Source organism: Podarcis cretensis (genome assembly GCF_951804945.1).
Source record: "Podarcis cretensis genome assembly, chromosome: 5".
NCBI lineage: Eukaryota > Metazoa > Chordata > Lepidosauria > Squamata > Lacertidae > Podarcis > Podarcis cretensis.
The window spans coordinates 50,315,970-50,333,988 of record NC_137174.1 but is presented as its reverse complement, the minus strand read 5'-3'; the positions used below and the strand labels follow the sequence as shown (position 1 = coordinate 50,333,988).

Below are 18,019 nucleotides of genomic sequence, written 5' to 3'. Positions count from 1 at the left end.
TGTTCAGCCAGTGGCGTCAGACATTGCAGCATCCACTGCCATTTGTATCTTAAGCTTCCTTTGAAAATAAGTGTGCTCCTGCTGCTCCTGTCCCAAGGTGAACTTGAATGTGAATCCAGAGCTTGAAAAGCTTTCCTGTGCAAATTCCTGTTTGCACTTTACAGCAACAGTGCATCAACGAGAAGAGTTGGGGCACCTGCCTATCCAAGCTGGATGCAGGTGCTTTGATATCTGAAACTTGATGTTAGCCTTTTGCCATACTGTGTACAGGGTTTCCAGAACACACCGTCGGAACCCTATGAATCTATTCATGAATCTCAGCTCATTCACTGGTAAATCCAGCCTTAGCTTTAGTCTGTGTATGAAATCCTATCTCCATTAAAATAAATGAAAAAATTCTATTTTACTTTAGTCATCAGGATAAGATTTCAGCTTAGAGCTCGAAGGCGGCTTTTACTGCATTAATGCATAACATCATCAGTGTCACCAGACCCTTGAAATATTTTAGGAAGAGTGTTGATGTATAGCTATGGAAGGCTTGACAAATTCTCATAATATGGAAGGCCATCTGTTTTCTAGTCTATTATAAATATATATACTTTTGAGTTGTCTACATTTTCAAATGACCAACTCTGAAAAAATCTGTACCAGTTTCAGACTTTTTAGGGCAACCTGGCAATACAGTGAATGGGCCTGGCAACCACAGAACTGTAGCTGTCATAGCCATAGTGTTTCTAGTCATCTGTACTTTGAAATGGAGACTGACATTTCATTATGAGTGATTAAAAATGGTAGGATGATGAATGGGATAGGTTGAATCCTAGACAGCTCTTGAACATGAAGAAACATTGAATAATGTCTAGCTGATATCACTGAGTAGAGGTGCAATTCTTGTGATTTATAAGAATGTGTGAATCTGAAGGGTTTACAGTCTGCACTTGAATAAATATAGCCTACACAGATATATTTGAACATAAGATCATCTCTTAATGGTCAGAGCCAGCCAATTTAGGAAATCTAGACTAAATATGCACCATGAAACTTTTTTATGTCACTCACTTCCAAGTCTTGGGAACTCAAAGCTTAGCTTTGCAATGCATATTACTGACCTTCTGTTTCAAATCTGGGAGAGTGAACTTGCCTTTTTTAGTTGGCACAGAAATATGGTAGCATTTAAAACTGAATGCAAAATGAATATTAAGATATTTAACATTCCTGTTTATGCAAGCACATAAACTGCTGAGAAGCATAACATCATACTCTATTTTTAGTTTCACTTAGATTTTCACTGAGCTGTTATGATATATAAACTGCCAAAAGAAATATTCTCATTCTATGTTCTAATGCACACTGATATACATAACCTTTAGAAAACCCAGCATTTTTTTCCCTTAACACTGCCTGCAGATGGGCAATACAATACACAAGAAGCCAAATCTATCCTGATGTCAATTTATGGAAGTTCGCAGGGTGAGTTCCACTAGAGGCTCACTTGTATCCCCATTAACTTACAGAAATGGGGAACAAGGTCTTCCTAGAGTTGTATAAACCTTCTGCAGTTAACTCCTTGAAAATTTAAACCCTGCTGTACAGTGGCATTGAACGTTTGGAACACTTAGTCAACCAATTGGGTATGCAATTCTTTATAAGGGGAGAAATTTCCTAATGGCTAGTTCACATGTTATTTTGGATCCTGTTTCAGCAATGGGGCACTCTCCAGATGTTGTTGCACTTCGACTCACATGAGTCCCAGCCTTTATGGCCAGCAGTCAAGAATGACTGAAGTTCAATAACATCTGGAGGCCCAGAGGTTCCTTATCTGTTAGTTTATGCTCAGTAGCTGACTTGCTCCTGATCTCCTTACATGGTGCCGGATTATTCGCTCATCACCATGCCCCATTCAAATAATTTACCAGCTTACTCTTTCACAGCCACCTATACTTGAAGCAGCAAGCAGCAGTAGCAATAGTACTATCAGTTGTAGCAGTAGATGTTCTATTAAAATGAATGTTAGGTCAGGCAAAACAGAGTGATCAACATATGACTTACCCAACATTTAAGGAAGCATCCAATATTTATTATTTTAGTTGAGGAGCTGCCAATTAAAAATACCAAGAAATCAAAGCCAATGAATCTTAATTGCCATCTTAAAAAAACAACAGTAGCCCACCATGCACTTGGGCACGCAGAAAAACTTGCAGAAGCAAAGTCTGAATAGCTAAGAAATTAAAGCTAAACTGTCTTAGGATGCATTATAGATTTACATCTTAGTGTTCCAACCTTTATTTCATGCTTTAGGGGAGCAATTTCAAGGTTTTGTCCTTCTGAGTCTAACAATCAGAAGAGCTATTGAGTCACCTTATCTTATGACAAGGAGGAACTGCTGAGATTGGGCCTGATGTGCTTTGCAATATGTAATTAAGCATTTTGTAAAAGTTGAAAAGCTACACAAATCAAAGAGTTAAAGATCCACAGATCTTGTGTGCAACATGTCTACCAGACAGAATTTTGTATCTAATTTCATGCAAATTGCTCGCAGATTATGCATAGAAGGGGCATGGAAATGAGCACCAGCCTTCCAAGTCAATAACTATTTTCCAGGTCACCTCCTGTGGTAAACAACAACATGTTTGCCTGAATACGGATTTATGCAGTTGCTTTCTGAAGATGATTCAGAGTCGCTATCCTATCCAACTACAACAAAAGACAGGATTAGATAATCACTGTGCAATCACTGTTTTTAAAAAAGTCATTTGGCATTAAGAGGCAGTTATATAGTGGAAGAGATCATACGTAGTTCTGTGGAAGAGTAAGTTTGCCTGCAGAGAGTTCCAGGTTCAATTAATGGTATCTCTTGTTTAAGAAAGGAGATAATGCGCAAAACCTCTGCCTAAGATGCTAGAGCAGGGATAGCTAAATGTTTTGGGGGGTCATGGGCACATTTGCAAACTGGATTTGTTGTGGGCACAGTGCAACATGTCACAGTGCAGCTATTCAACTGGCTGCAGGTGATGCTTCTTTCAAGAGTAATTTCAGTGCTGGAAGGGGGCAGGGACAAGTTCGTCCAGTTTTATCCTACTTTACATGGGTATGGAAATCCCAGTAAGATAAAGCCAGACACCTTTACTCTCAATATCATAGGCTGCTCTTGAGTTACTATCTCAGAAAACTCTAGGTCACTTTGTGCTGGCAGTAAATTCTGAACTCCACTCAGCTCTGTTAGTGATAATGATCAAAGTACTATTCATATGGACACTTACTCTACAATGGAAGAGAAGCGTCTAATTAACCAGGGTCTCTTTATCTTGCTTTCAGCTTGCTTCTGTGGCCTTGGTTTAATCACTTGATCATGTAAACAAATTAGAGTCTGAAATTAGCTAAACTGTTGATCTCAAGATAAAACCCCTGATGGTGACCGCTGGCATGAAGGATATTGCTCTCTAGATCCTCACAATTCTCAGAAAAGGGGAAACGGCAGTGAGCCAAGAATGCCACTAAACAAATGCTTTTGTACAAATGTTTCTCCTGCAAAATATTTCAGTAGCCATTTGACTTAACCAAAGCAAAATTGCCATTGCCCACATAGTGGTTTCAACAGGGCTTAATGGGCCTCACTCACCAGCACCCATAAACTTAAAATACTTTTATACTGCTTTAAACAGTCTTGGCTTCCCCCAAAGAATTCTGGGAAGTGTAATTTGTTAAGGCTGTCATTAGGAGACCCATATTCCTCCCACAGAGCTACAATTTCCAGAGTGATTTGAATATCAATTCATTTTCCTAGCGCACTCTGCAAATTGTAGCTCTATGAAGAGAACAGGGATCTCCTAACAACTCTCAACACCCTTAGCAAACTACGCTTAGGGGGTGGGAAGCCATGAATGTTTCAACTGGTATCATAGTATTTTAAATTTATAGTGCAGATGGTGTCAAAGATGACTTGATTGGTTCAGGATAGCAAATCAAGGAGTTCTATAATAAAAGCCAGAACCTAACTTAACAAGGCCAAATATTAATGTGAACACTGCATTTTTAGTCATTTGCTTACAAAGCAGCATTCATTCGTTTTGGATAATTTTGGTTTTGATAAGCTTCTATATTTCTGAGCAAAATACTGCTGTGCAATTTTCAGAACTGCTTAACAAAAGACCTATTGTCTGATTCCTAAAGCTTGAAGCTGAGCTGTGTGAGGAACTATTAAAAGGAAAAGAAGAATGTGCAACTATTGGTGATTACATTTTTTGGCCCCCTTGCTTGCCATTTCCCTTTCTTTTGAAAAGGCTCCATCACCCCCATCTTGCCAGGCTTTTCATCTTCATGACCTTCCCCAGCAGAACGTTAGCAAACTGTGAAGGAGGAAGTGTGAAATGTTGTTTTCCATTTAAACTCCAAAGCATCTCTCTTTTCCTTCTTAGACCCAGCTCTCATATGAATCCTTGCTGCTTGGGTCATTATAAACAAAAAGTAAGGAACTTCTGGGTTCATTTTAAAGGGTGGGCACTGGGAATGAAAGCAGCAAGCTTTTTCTTAAAACCAATTTTCATGAAAGCTGTGGAGTCTGTTAATAAATGGTCATCCTTTAAAAACAACGCAAAGTGAAGATAACTGTGCATGATTACAATAATTGTTAGTTTGGATTGGCCACACTTTAAAATACCCACCGCACTGCAGAGGAGGGTGACCAAGACGATCAAGGGTCTGGAAACCAAGCCTTATGAAGAACAGTTAGTTGAGGGAGTTGGGTGAGGAGTGCTTGAAGGAGCTGGATATGTTTAGCCTGGATAAGAGGAGACTGAGAGGAGATACGATAGCCATCTTCAAATATCTGAAAGGTTGCCACATGAAAGAAGGAGCAAGCTTGTTTTCTTCTGCTCTGCAGGGTAGGACTTGAACCAATGGCTTCAAGTTACAAGAAAGATGATTCTGACTAAACATCAGGAAGAACTTTCTGATAGTAAGAGCTTTTTTGACAGTAGTATGGACTCTTCTTCCTTGAAGATTTTTAAGCAGAAGTTGGATGGTCATCTGCCCTGGATGCTTTAGCTGAGATTCCTACATTCCTTCCAACTCTACAATTCTATGGTTCTAGGGTCCCAGAATCTTAGTTTTCTTTTTTTTTTTTTTAAAGGAATTCAATCAGAAATTTCTGAACAAAGTTAGAACACAAAACACAGAGGCAGCTCTAATGCTTTGGCAGTCAACAGGCAGCGCCATTGCTAAGGACACTTGATCACTGTTGATAAGCAATCAAAAGAAGAACACTCCCCAAGTATTCTGCCATTACAGGATGAAACACAACCGGGTGGTTTTGGTATGTTTTACTCAGAAGTAATGCCCTTGAAATAAATGAGATTTCCTTCCTACTGAGAAAATATATATGATACTGCAGTCCCACCCTCTAATCTTCAATCTCTCTGCGGCCTTTGACACCATTGACCATAACATCCTTCTGGACCGTCTTGAGGGGCTGGGAGCTGGGGGCACTGTCCTACAGTGGTTCCGCTCCTTCCTCCTGGGCCGTGTCCAGAAAGTGGTGGTGGGGGATGAGTGTTCAGACCCCTGGGCTCTCACTTGTGGGGTGCCTCAGGGTTCTGTCATCTCCCCCAAACTTTTTAATATGTATGTGAAGCCGCTGGAAGATATCACCAGGGGGTTTGGGCTGGGTGTTCATCAGTATGCAGATGACACCCAGCTCTACCTCTCTTTTAAATCAGAACCAGTGAAGGCGGTGAATGTCTTGTGTGAGTGTCTGGAGGCGGTCGGAGGATAGATGGCGGTTAACAGATTGAAGTTGAATCCTGACAAGACAGAAGTACTGTTTTTGGGGGACAGGGGGCGGGCGGGGGTGGGGGACTCCCTGGTCCTGAATGGGGTAACTGTGCCCCTGTAGGACCAGGTGCGCAGCCTGGGAGTCATTTGGGACTCACAGCTGTCCATGGAGGCGCAGGTTAATTCTGTGTCCAGGGCGGCTGTCTACCAGCTCCATCTGGTATGCAGGCTGAGACCCTATCTGCCCGTGGACTGTCTTGCCAGAATGGTGCATGCTCTAGTTATCTCATGCTTGGACCACTGCAATGCGCTCTACGTGGGGCTGCCTTTAAAGGTGACCCAGAAACTGTAATTAATCCAGAATGCAGCAGCTAGATTGGTGACTGGGAGTGGCCCCCAGGACCATATAACACCGGTCCTGAGAGAACTGCATTGGCTCCCGAGCACAATTCAAGGTGTTGGTGCTGACCTTTAAAGCCCTAAATGGCCTTGGTCCTGTATACCTGCAGGAGCATCTCCACTCCCATCGTTCACCCCAGACACTGAGGTCCAGCGCCAAGGGCCTTCTGGAGGTTCCCTCATTGCGAGAAGTGAGGTTACACAGAACCAGAAAGAGGACCTTCTCGGTAGTGGTGCCTGCCCTATGGAACACCCTCCCATCAGATGTCAAGGAAATAAGCAGCTATCCTATTTTTAAAAGACATCTGAAGGCAGCCCTGTTCAGGGAAGTTTTTAATATTTAATGCTGTATTGTTTTTAACACTTGATTGGGAGCTGCCCAGAGTGGCTGGGAAAACTCAGTCAGATGAGCGAGGTATAAATAAAATATTATTATTATTATTATTATTATTATTATTATTATTATTAGTCTCTCATGTGACCACTACCAGTCTATTTGTCATCACTGGCCTGTTATTTATTAATGTGCAGTAACCGTCTTTACCCTGGACTTTGACATCCTACTCCTGTAACTGTGATTTGTTTTACCTGTTTTTAACACCAAATTTTGAATTGTTGCAACTCCTGTTGGCTAGGCAATAAAAGTAGGAGTAGGAGTAGGAGTAGGAGTAGGAGTAGGAGTAGGAGTAGAGTGTGTGTGTGTGTGTGTGTGTGTGTGTGTACACAGCAAAGCAAATACAACCATAAGATAATTATTTGCCTTAAAGCTACAACATATTAAAATTCCTATAGGCTGTATTTTAAACACAAGGACATTTTTAAATCAAGGTTGCCAAAATGTTTTCTGTATGTATTTTGCTGGGAGTTGTGAAACTGCACATATTTGTTGCTTGTTATATATTTTTCTTTCTTGCTTTCCTCCAGGAGCTCAAGACTGTGTACACTGTCTTTCCCTTCCCCCCATTTTTCACAACTGCCCTGTGAGGCAGGCTAGGCTCAGAGCTGGTAGCTCAGACACTAAAGTTGTGAAATTGTACATGCTGTACACAAAGTATTTATTCTTTGCTTGTTATTTATCAAGGTTGGCAAACTTTTTGTTTGTTCATTTTCATATTTTGCTATAATATCAGGTCACTGAAATGTTGCAGCTAAAATAAGGAGGCTGCTTTTCTGGAAATACAGCAACAAGGCTTAAATGAATTGTACCAATAACCCAATGACCTCTGGCTGTGGAAACTGTTTTAACTTTATCCCCTAAATTAGAACTGTACCCATGAGATACTTCTGTGCAAATCTCATTGAATGGCTGTGTGAGAGCAGCCTTGATTGACTACTCACATGAACAACCTTGTGGCTTCAGTCAAATCACTTTCTTTTGGCACCTCCCAAAACTTGTCATTGTCCATATAACCAATGCTCACTAAAAACCTCCTCTATTTCCTCTTGCAAGCCTAACTTTTAGTTCTACTGTTTGTTCAGCAGTTGAATAAAATAAGCAGTCACTAAATGTCTGCCCCTATACCCTATGCATTAAAAACCAGTGTACATAACAAATCACTAAGATCAAATGCAGGTAACATAAAAGAGAATGTTCTACAGGAAAACCTCTTGGCCTGGCCTTGCATTCTTTGCACACTGTAAATGCTCCAATAACTTGAAAATGTGAGGAACTGAAATATAGGTAATGAAAGAGTTTCACACATGAAAGCTCACACTTTCAATAAGGAACCTGCAGTACACATTTGTAGATTTATTCATAAATTGTGGCATAAAATGTAATAGGCTCTGTACTGAATAAATAATGTATGTTTTTAAAATGTTTCAAAATATACATGAACATTATAGTTGGCGTAAGTCATATCATGCTTCAATAATCTCTTCTTTGATATATACTATTAATCATTTATATAGCAGTTATAATGTTCAAAGTGCTTTAAAGTCTTTATACTGCTTGTCCTTGCATGTTATGTGGTAGGTCACTATAATTCCCATTTTGGTTATCAGGAACAGAGCTTAAAATGAGATCAATGAGAGACTTGGATGTGAACCCAACTTCAAACCAGCATTCGATCTACCAGGCTGACTGACTCAATATGTGATTCCTATGCGATTCCCAATAGGTTCCTTTGCTTGTAGAAGCACAGTGCAGGTTATGCTTTTATGCATGGAAAAACAGAAATGTTTTCAGTATGCACTGAAGATTCACCAGTATTGGTGTATTACCTTATTTCAGAAGGCCCTTTCCCTAGATATCTCCATATGGATGAATGAAGGCTGTGGAACAACCAGGAGGGCCTTTCTTGGTGATCTTGGTGACCAGGCAGGGAGAAGGTAGCCTGGTTCAAAGTTGTTTAGAGACTTATACTAAACCCTTCAACTTGCTCGGGTGTCATATCAGCAGTTAGTGCAATGCCTTTAATGACAGTGTTATAGGTCTATCTCAAAAACCTAGCTGCTATATTCCACACTAATTGTTGCTTCTGGAACAATATTAGGGGGTAGCCCCACAAATGTGTGGTGACCACTGCAAGTACACCAGAACTTTAAATGTTACTGGCTGTGAAATGAATCTCAGTCATGGGGGAGGGGGGTGTTTTTTGTTTCGTCTTCCTTCAACTATGAGACAATACTGTGCGGTTTGCTAGATAATGCCTTGTAAGCATATGAACCATGGTGCATAAACAAGCTTATGCATTTGCATAATGGATAGGAATCTCTTTGTGTACAGAGTTCTCTACAGCACTGCAAAAACTCCCTTGCATGGAAGCTCTGGGAACAGATCACATCCATAGGGCTCCTGACTGGGACACATAATACGCTTTGCATAGCTAGCCAATCCTATAGTTACAGAGGATGCTACGTGATATATTTTGCAGACCGCTGTCTACTGGAAATGCTTGTGCATTTTCAAAACATGAAGGAACTGGTATTAAAATCAATGTTTACTATTTCATATCGCATACATATGGGAGCAAACTGTCTCCTGTTCACTTCGGATATAGCTCTCCTTTGTGCTTTTCAGAGAAGATTTTCACATGCAGATTGTGCACCTGTTTGCTCTTTGTGTCTAAAGGAGACCCACGCCAATGAATATACAAAGAGAATTTGCATAAGATCCTTGAAATAGCTCCACAAAACACAGTGAAAATATATATATTTTTAAATGCTATTTAAATTCTGTGCTCTGAAAGTTGCTTCGTTGTATTAAATTTTGGTGGGTATTCAGTAGGGGTGCGTGGAGCTGGCATATGTGACATAAAACGTCCTTAATGGTGCTACCTGCAGAGACTCCTATTTAAGAACTATGTTTTATTTATTTAAGTACAAAAACACATCTGGATTCTGAAGCAAGCCAAGAAAGAAATATCTTTTTTTGGCTACTTCTACCCCAACAGCAGCCAAGCTGTTTCCTTTGACCATTATCTATACAGCAGCTGCAAAGGACAAGATGTGAATATGCTTTAATTACATTTTTATTTTAAGAGATATTGAGTTGTTCTGCTCTGCTGTATTCCCTATTCTCCCCAAATCTTTATTACATTGTATGAATGGATTAATACTGAACCCCCTAGCCTTGCCTGGCTTCTTTAAAAACAATTAGGTATACATTCCATTTGTAATTTTATTTAAACACATCAATAATTTAGGAGGGTGTATAAGGTAAGACTAATATATAGAAACTAAGCAAGCAAGTAGCAAAACTTTCCCCCCAGTGATTCCAAACTCAAGCCTCAAGACACCAAGGGCTGCAACTGGAAGTTAAGTTTGGCACATTTATTTCCATCTTCATCAAAATATAAAGATATACGATCAAACCAATTCGTGCTAGGCTTGCTGGCTGGAATTCTGTGCAATAACTCATTCCTAGAAACCCTAAGGCTAGGTTTAAGGGTACTTTGCTAGGGTGCCAGAGATATGTGAGAACAAAGGAGACCCAGCAGGGCAGATTAAGCAACAGCAAGAGGGCAGGCAAGGAGACCATTCCTCCTGTCTCCCAATACAGTAAACTTAAAAACAAACTACACTTGATCTCATAACTTTTTAAAAGAATGAATGCAGCTTTTGGATTAAAGACAAAGTGGTAATGAGGCTAGGAAAGCACCAGGGTCAGGGGGGTTATTCAGTGAATATGCACTTTGAATTATTATTACTATTGTTATTAAGCACTTATAAAATACCTAACATTTCCTAAGCACTGCATAGAGATTAAAATATAAGATTGTACCTGTCCGAAGACTCACAACCTACAGGATATGAAAGGAAACAGGAATGTGGAAGAAAGAGGAATGTATCACTATGTGCCTGTTCTAGGCAGGTGTGTGTGTTTGTGTGTTAGCAGTATAATGAATTCCTGGCTCTTAGGGAACATGTATTTCCCATTGAGTCCAAGGTAGGTAACCTAAAAAGCTAAGAGAGGTATGTACACAAAATATACATTGTTCCACTCCTATGCTGTCAGCTCTCCATGCTGTCCTGGAGAAGGAAGATTTCTGTGTGTTGATGAAGAGCCAATGGTTTATTAGAAGAAACCCATATACTCTTGCATCCAATATATATTTGAAAGGGTTTTGGTGGTGAGAGAGTTGGTCATTATGCTTATTGAGAGATGGGTTTGGATCAGACATCGTGAGTACTTGCCTGGCTTAGAGACTGCAGACATTGTGCACCAAGTAAAACAGGGGTAGAGAACCCTTTTGGCCCAGCCGGCCAGATCACTATCTTTCCCCACCTCAACAGGCCAACTTTGACAGGTGGGTGGGACAACCCACCTGTCAATCACTAGCATCATTATGACAGTCAGATGCTTGACAGGTGCACTGTGTTGTCCACATGTCAGAGTCTCTTGCACAACACTTTCAATCCAACAACTGGTGATGGGTGGTGAGTTCAAGCCTGCTTTCTGTAGAGATGAGCTGCAAGATTGGGTTCCCCATCAGGAACTTGGGATTGCAGCTGATTCAGCCACATCTCTATTTTTTTAGATAATAAAAGTACACTTATGAATGAAAGTGAGATGCCCTACACAGCCAGTTGTGCTTCCATAGTACTTGTAGTACTGAAAGTACTTCCACTGGGTGGTATTTAACTATGTGTTACTCATGGTTAAACCTACTGTATTCAATGGACCTAACTTAGTCATGTTCATTAATTTAAATGAGTCTACTCTGAGTAATACTACACTTTATAACCACTCTTTGTAAAATACATTAGGAATGTCTGTCTATCTATCTATACACAAACACACCTAAGGAAGGAGTGTCAGTTGACAGCTAAAGAAGAGAAAGATAGTAGACAGTCTGCATGTCAGCATTTGCAAGTCCATTTTGCCTTAATGAACACTGAGAGTACATGGAAAGCCTCAGTAAGTACTCCAAGACCTTAGAAATGGACTTCTATATATCCCAGGTGCAAACTGCTCTGTTTATTGTTTTAATATGTGTGATGTAAATGGATAATGATCTTCCCAAAAGACCAGGGATCCTGGTAGCTACCAGACATGTTTTAAGTGTTGTTCAGTTGATTTATTCCTTCCAATTTGAAAACAAAATTAAACAAAACTCTCACTGTTCAAAAGAAGTGTCTAGAGGGCACTGCATATAATTGTGCTTGTTTAGCCTGCAACTGCTAAACAAACAGTATGACAATACTGGGACATGGGGACATGGAAAGGTTCACTTCAGCTTTCTTGCAGAGAGTGGGAAACATCAGCAAATGTATCTGATGAAACCTGATATGGCTATGAGAACCACAATGAAAAGGGATAAAGAAGAATGTTCAGAGGACCAATGGCTTCTTTAATCAAAACATATTCCTACTGATGAGGGTGGGACTGATGTTCCAAAAACACCAGCCTTTTGTTCATGGCCACTCCGATCTTCTTGTAACATTTAGGCAAACTTACTGGGCATTTCTCTGTCCTCACTGCACATTGTTAGGGGCTGGTTAAAAGAAGGTTGTAAGGGAGAGTTATGAGCAGTTTTTAACCAACCTGGTACCCTCCAGAGATTTTGGACTATGAGTCTCATCATCAGCTACATTGGCTGGGGGTGATGGGAGGTGCAGTTCAAAATGTCTGGAAGGCACCAGGCTGGCCAACAGCATCAAGTCTCTTCAGGAGTTTTTGAGGTTATTGCAAATCACAATATTAGAAGGTCAGAGAGCATATATATATACCTTTCTCCCAAATCATTGTTTACTCCTGGCAGGGGAAGTAAAGTGAATGTGCCTAAAATTTAAGATAGAGCAGCTCCATGTTGGGTACAACATCTAGTTTCACGCTCAGGCATGCTGCCTTCTTTGGCGTAAATAAATCAAATGCACTTCCATGCAAGTTGCATTGATATGAAGAGCATTCATGCAGAAGCTACACTTGCTGGATTATGTACCTTAATTTGATTTTCAATCCACTAATAGTCTGGATCCCACAAGCCATTCACAGGACTGGGCCCTGTTGGGTTCTAACAGTTGGGTCCCAACTTCTCCGAAAGAGCACTAGTGGTAAAAAGGTAACAGTAAAGGGACCCCTGACTGTTAGGTCCAGTCACCAACGACTCTGGGGTTGTGGCGCTCATCTTGCTTTATTGGCCTAGAGAGCCGGCGTACAGCTTCCAGGTCATGTGGCCAGCATGACCAAGCCGCTTCTGGCGAACCAGAGCAGCGCACGGAAATGCCGTTTACCTTCCCGCCGGAGCGGTACCTAGTTATCTATTTGCCCTTTGACGTGCTTTTGAACTGCTAGGTTGGCAGGTTAAGGCCTAGGCTAGGCCATTACATAAAAGGCCTCTAGTGCTGCGGATCTTGTCCCTTTCCATGCTATGCAACTAGGATTTTCCAGCTGTCCAAAAGAAACTTCCCCTGACAGGGCCAGAAAAAAACAATAGAGTATACAGTTATGCATTTTTGACTCCCAGGTGCTCCTGTGGCACATTTACCCATGTGCTGTAAGTTGCAAGTATTTCTAGGCTGTTGAAGAAAACAGAAAAGAAAAATGAGAAACGGTTCTGTTGGAGCAGTGGGAGCATGTGTCAAGCCCCTAAAGGTGGGCTGTGCATCCTTTTGTCTCTCAGAGGTCCATATACCGGCAGGAGCCACATACTAGCAGTGGGCAGATCAGAGCCAGAAATGGGTACTAGAGTCAAAAGTGGGTTTAGCCACCTTTTCTCTATCTGATCATATCAGCACCATTCATATTACAGTGGCGCCTCGCAAGACGAAATTAATCCGTTCCGCGAGTCTCTTCGTCTAGCGGTTTTTTCGTCTTGCGAAGCAAGCCCATTGACGGCTTAGCAGATTAGCGCTATTAGCGGCTTTTAGCGGCTTAGCGGATAAGCAGATAAGCGGCTTAGCGGCTTAGAAAAGGGGGGGGAGGAAAAAAACCCTGCAGGAACTCGCAAGACATTTTCGTCTTGCGAAGCAAGCCCATAGGAAATTTGTTTTGCGAAGCACCTCCAAAATGGAAAACCCTTTCGTCTAGTGGGTTTTCCGTCTTGCGAGGCATTCGTCTTGCGGGGCACCACTGTATACCACTTTAACAGTCATGGCTTCTCCCCAAAGGAATTCTGGGAACTATAGTTATGAGTGCTGAGGGCCATTGGGAAACCCTTCTTCAGCTCACAGAGCTACAATTCCCAGAATTCCCTGGGGAAAGGGATTGATCATTAAACTACTCCAGAAATTTTAGCTCTGTGAGAGGTTCCCTAAGAACTCTCTTCACTCTTAACAAACCACAGTTTCCAGGATTCTTTGGTGGAAGCCATAAATGTTAGTGGTATAATAGTGTTTTAAAGGTATGGCGTGGATGTAGCTTCTCTCCCTGATATATTCTCTCTGCTGCCCCCTGCTTAATTTTCTCCCTCCTTTCCATGAAATGATATTAAGGGTAACTTTAAATTATGCCAAGGGTCTCACCTCTGTTTTAAAGAGTGTCAAAATTAGCACTAGGGATGGAGAACACTGGAAATGGAAGACAAGCTCTCTCAGTTCAGAAACTCCCAAGCCATTATGAGTGAGTCTACCTGCCCATTCTTAAATTAGCCTCATAGAAAAATGTGGCGCTATTGGTCAATACTAAAATTACATTGGTGGTATTAAACCTGAGATGGCTCATTCACACATGCAAGTCATCACTTAGCACTACAGCAATCAAGTGGGTGAATTGCCAGTCTGAACTAGCTCTCAGACAATTACCCCAAATAGATAGGCTCCCAGAGGTAAAACCCACTGAACAGCATTTTTGAATGGAAAGAGAACTGCATTCGGTAATCTGTGAAGAAATCCATTTTCATACTCCTGTCGCTTTCAAAAATAGTAATAACATTTTTCTGACCAGGAAGCTGGGTTGTGCAATGATGGAGAACGAAAGGCGTAAAGTCAGGAAAGATGAGTGAAAAGTGAGAAAATGAAATAGCATTAAGCAACTTGGACGCTGAAATGAATGAAGACAGCGCAAGAAGTAATGATGGCACTTAAAGGAAATATTCATGCTGCACATTCAAACATGAGGACAATTTTTGTTAACCATTCCCTTTCCAATTTCCCACAAGCATGGAACAATGCAACAGATATCGGAGTGAAAATGCTACCATTCATATAGGAAAAAGGAGCAAAAGAGAAGGGACAGAAGGCCTACAAGTTGAAGCTGTATTTTATTCCAGGACTGTGCAATTTAGCAGAAATATACATAGGGAAGTGCAGGCCTTTCATGTGATCTACATATCAAGGGAATGCTATCTAGTGCTAAGGACGAATTATGGAAATAGTTGTTGGGAAGGTCACAGGAGGCAATTCGCAAAACATTGTACTTCAAGCATAAACTAGCCTGTTCTCTCCGGGCAGATTCAACTAATGAGTCCTGCCAGCAGAGCTAGTAATAAATGCATGAGACAGATGAGGGCTCTACTGCAACTTGAGTATAGATACTTTAACATAGGGGTGGAGAGGTGTTGCATAGCACAGAGACTGCAGAAAGAAAAGGCTGGTAGAAATAGGAATCTTGGAGCTTAGGGGTTTCTCATGAGCTCATCTACTGCAACAACATGATTTCCTAGACCAGTTTTCAACTTTGTTGAGTCCACGGCTCCCTTAACCAACAACATTCTTTGTGCGGCACCCCTGTGGGGCTCAGGAGCCCAGTTATGTTTCTATTTGCCTGCAGAGCTGGCAGCCTCTTACCCTTTTTCGAACACCCTCCCTTGTGGAGTGTTCCTTCAGACTCCTCTCTCCAGGCAGCTGCTGCTGCTGTCTCTGGTCTCTGAGCTGCCCCCTCCCCGCCCTAAAGAGAGGTGTCTCCCAGAGGCACCATTCACCTATGGAGCTTATAGCCAGAGCTGCTGCAATAAACAGCTGTGCAAGCCTTTGGGAGGCAGACACACAAGAGGTTATCAGAGGAGGGAGGGAAGAGTGACAGAGGCCAATGTTGACCATGACACCCCTGACCATCATTCAAGGCACCTCAAGGTGCACAACACACTGGTTGAAAACCACTGTCCTAGACAGATTTCAACTCCCATTTGCCCAAGCCTGCATGGCTTCCCATCACGGATGATGGGAGGTTTAGTTCAGCAATACAGATTTCCCACATCTGTTGTAAAATAGCTCAAACTGATGCTTAGTAAGTCATTTCCATAATGTCGTTGAAAGGAATCTCTTTCCCCTTTCAACCTGCTAAATACCCTTCCTCCTTGGCCCTGTTATCAGGGCTGTGAGCAAGTCAGAGTCCAAACGGAGGGGTTAATCCACAAGAAACTGCAAATTGTTCCAGAAACTATTCACAATTCTACCAAATTATTCTTTCATCCTTTCAAATATGTTTTAATTAAGTGTTCACTCATGATTATTTGCCAAGAAAATATTACCTGCAGAACTCTGCCTGGAAAAAGTTCGTACATTTCCTAGGTTTCTCCAAGGGAAACCAGGTATTTTTAAAATGTGTAGACTTAACGAGATGTTATTATTCTGTTAAAGATGTCAGGTTTTCCTTCCTGATTGTCCTGTTCCCTGGCGAAAATACTACTTGCCAGCCTTTGCAATTTCAGCATCACCAAAGGTTCCCTCTGCTACCTCATTAATCACTCCACTGCCATGTGCTATCTTACCTGCAGATGTAATTCGTCTTGCAAGTATCTTGTAAATTCAGGCAGTTCGGTTTCTCCCTGTCCTCATATGAACACGCAGGGACAATAGTCTGCCGTCTCCTCTCTGTACATGCAACGTCTCGGCAGGAGCAGAAGAGCATCCCATAACTGTGCTTCGGGGGGACTTTGTCGAAAAATTGCCTCAGGGCCTTATGACACTTCCGCTTATTGCAGATTTCATTAGACACACTGCTGGTACAGGGGGTTATATAAGCTGATCGGTATTTCTTGCAGGTATCGTTGAGGTTACAAGCTTTTGCTGCATCCAAGCAGTTGTTCCCCTTTGATATGGCAGGCTCCACTATACATATATAAAAAGAAGGGAGGGAGGAGAGAAACAGGATTATAGAGTTGCTTCAACATTTGTATTATTGAGATATCAAGGACATTTGTCAGCTCAAGAAACTTCTGGCACCAGAGCTGATCATAAACAAATAAAATAAAAGATAGGTGGTAGGATTTCAGAGTTACATGCAAGTTCATAGCTGTGATCCTCAAGCCACCAAGGTGAGCTAACAGATGGAGATGAGGGTAGGTTATATATGCAGCAATGTGCAGCCCTAAGCTCACATGCAGCTGCCCAATGTACTTCAATGAAAACTAGGATCTACATAAATCCCTACTTAGGTGTATCCCCTTGAACGATGCTTCCAGCTCCACAACCCCCCCCCCCAAAAAAAGAGAGAGAGCGGGATGATTTTGTGAACATGGACCATGTGGGTGGGTTACTCATATATGTCCTGGTTCACATTTCAGGTTCTAGATGCATGATCACCTCCACCACTAGGCCATGTACTGCTACTTCTAGTCGCTGGCAGTGTGACCACGGGACTTTGAGGATGGCAGTCCCCATGCCATAGTAAAAACCTGTAACTGGCAAAATATAGCCACAACATTCTACAGAATTTCAACATTACTGCAGTTATAATTATATATTAAACCTCAAGTTTATTTTGTCTACAACACAGTATGCAGAAATGCATACTAAATCCAAGTATAATTTCCATGTAATTTGCAGGGCATATAATTATGCAATATAGGCATAGTAGACACTAATTACTATGTGATTACAGAGTAATTACATGCCTATTTGTTTCTGGAAGGCAAATGCTATGCAGGATGCCTTAAACTAGGCTGCCTTCAATAAGCAGTTACCAAGAATCTACTGGATAATGGGTTCTGAGCTGTCACATATCAAAACAGAGATTACATTCTTAAACTACCATCAGCTCAGGGCCCACCATAGTAGACTGTAGAAAAGAATGAAATAGAGAGGGGAGGTGACGCCTAGACTGGATCTCTGTTACTCATCACCTTGCTAGTCTTCCTCAACGGCACTGAGACCTGAGCGTCTCCAAAGGAGTAGAGGAGACAAAGACATACACATTGTTGTTACCCATCACACCAGTCTCTCGTGTCCCACAAAGACAGCCTGGCTAGTGTAACCCAGAGTCAAGTTTTATGTTGCCCTTTCTTTTTAATATATATTTACGTAAAGCTGCAAAGTTCAAAAATAACAACAACAAACAAAATGAGAGATTACTGGGTGCAAATAATATCTCACACTTTTCATGGGCTTTAAAAAAAATCCTAAAGCAGGGAAGCCAACCTGTGACCCTCCAGCTCTTGCTGGGCAACAGATTATAACTTCAGAACCTCTGTCAAGGCAAAAATAACATTGTATTTTGAAAAACATGAGTTGCAACCAACGATTACAT

At 41.4% G+C, this 18,019-nt stretch overlaps 1 protein-coding gene across 1 annotated transcript in view; it reads right to left on the bottom strand.

Moving 5' to 3' along the window:
* The window catches only part of GFRA1 (GDNF family receptor alpha 1), a 221,032-nt gene that overhangs the window by 66,825 nt on the left and 136,188 nt on the right, over positions 1 to 18,019 (bottom strand). The window contains exon 4 of the mRNA XM_079976727.1: positions 16,263 to 16,602. Coding sequence (XP_079832853.1) covers positions 16,263 to 16,602 — 340 coding nt within the window. The remainder of the gene's footprint in view (positions 1 to 16,262; positions 16,603 to 18,019) is intronic.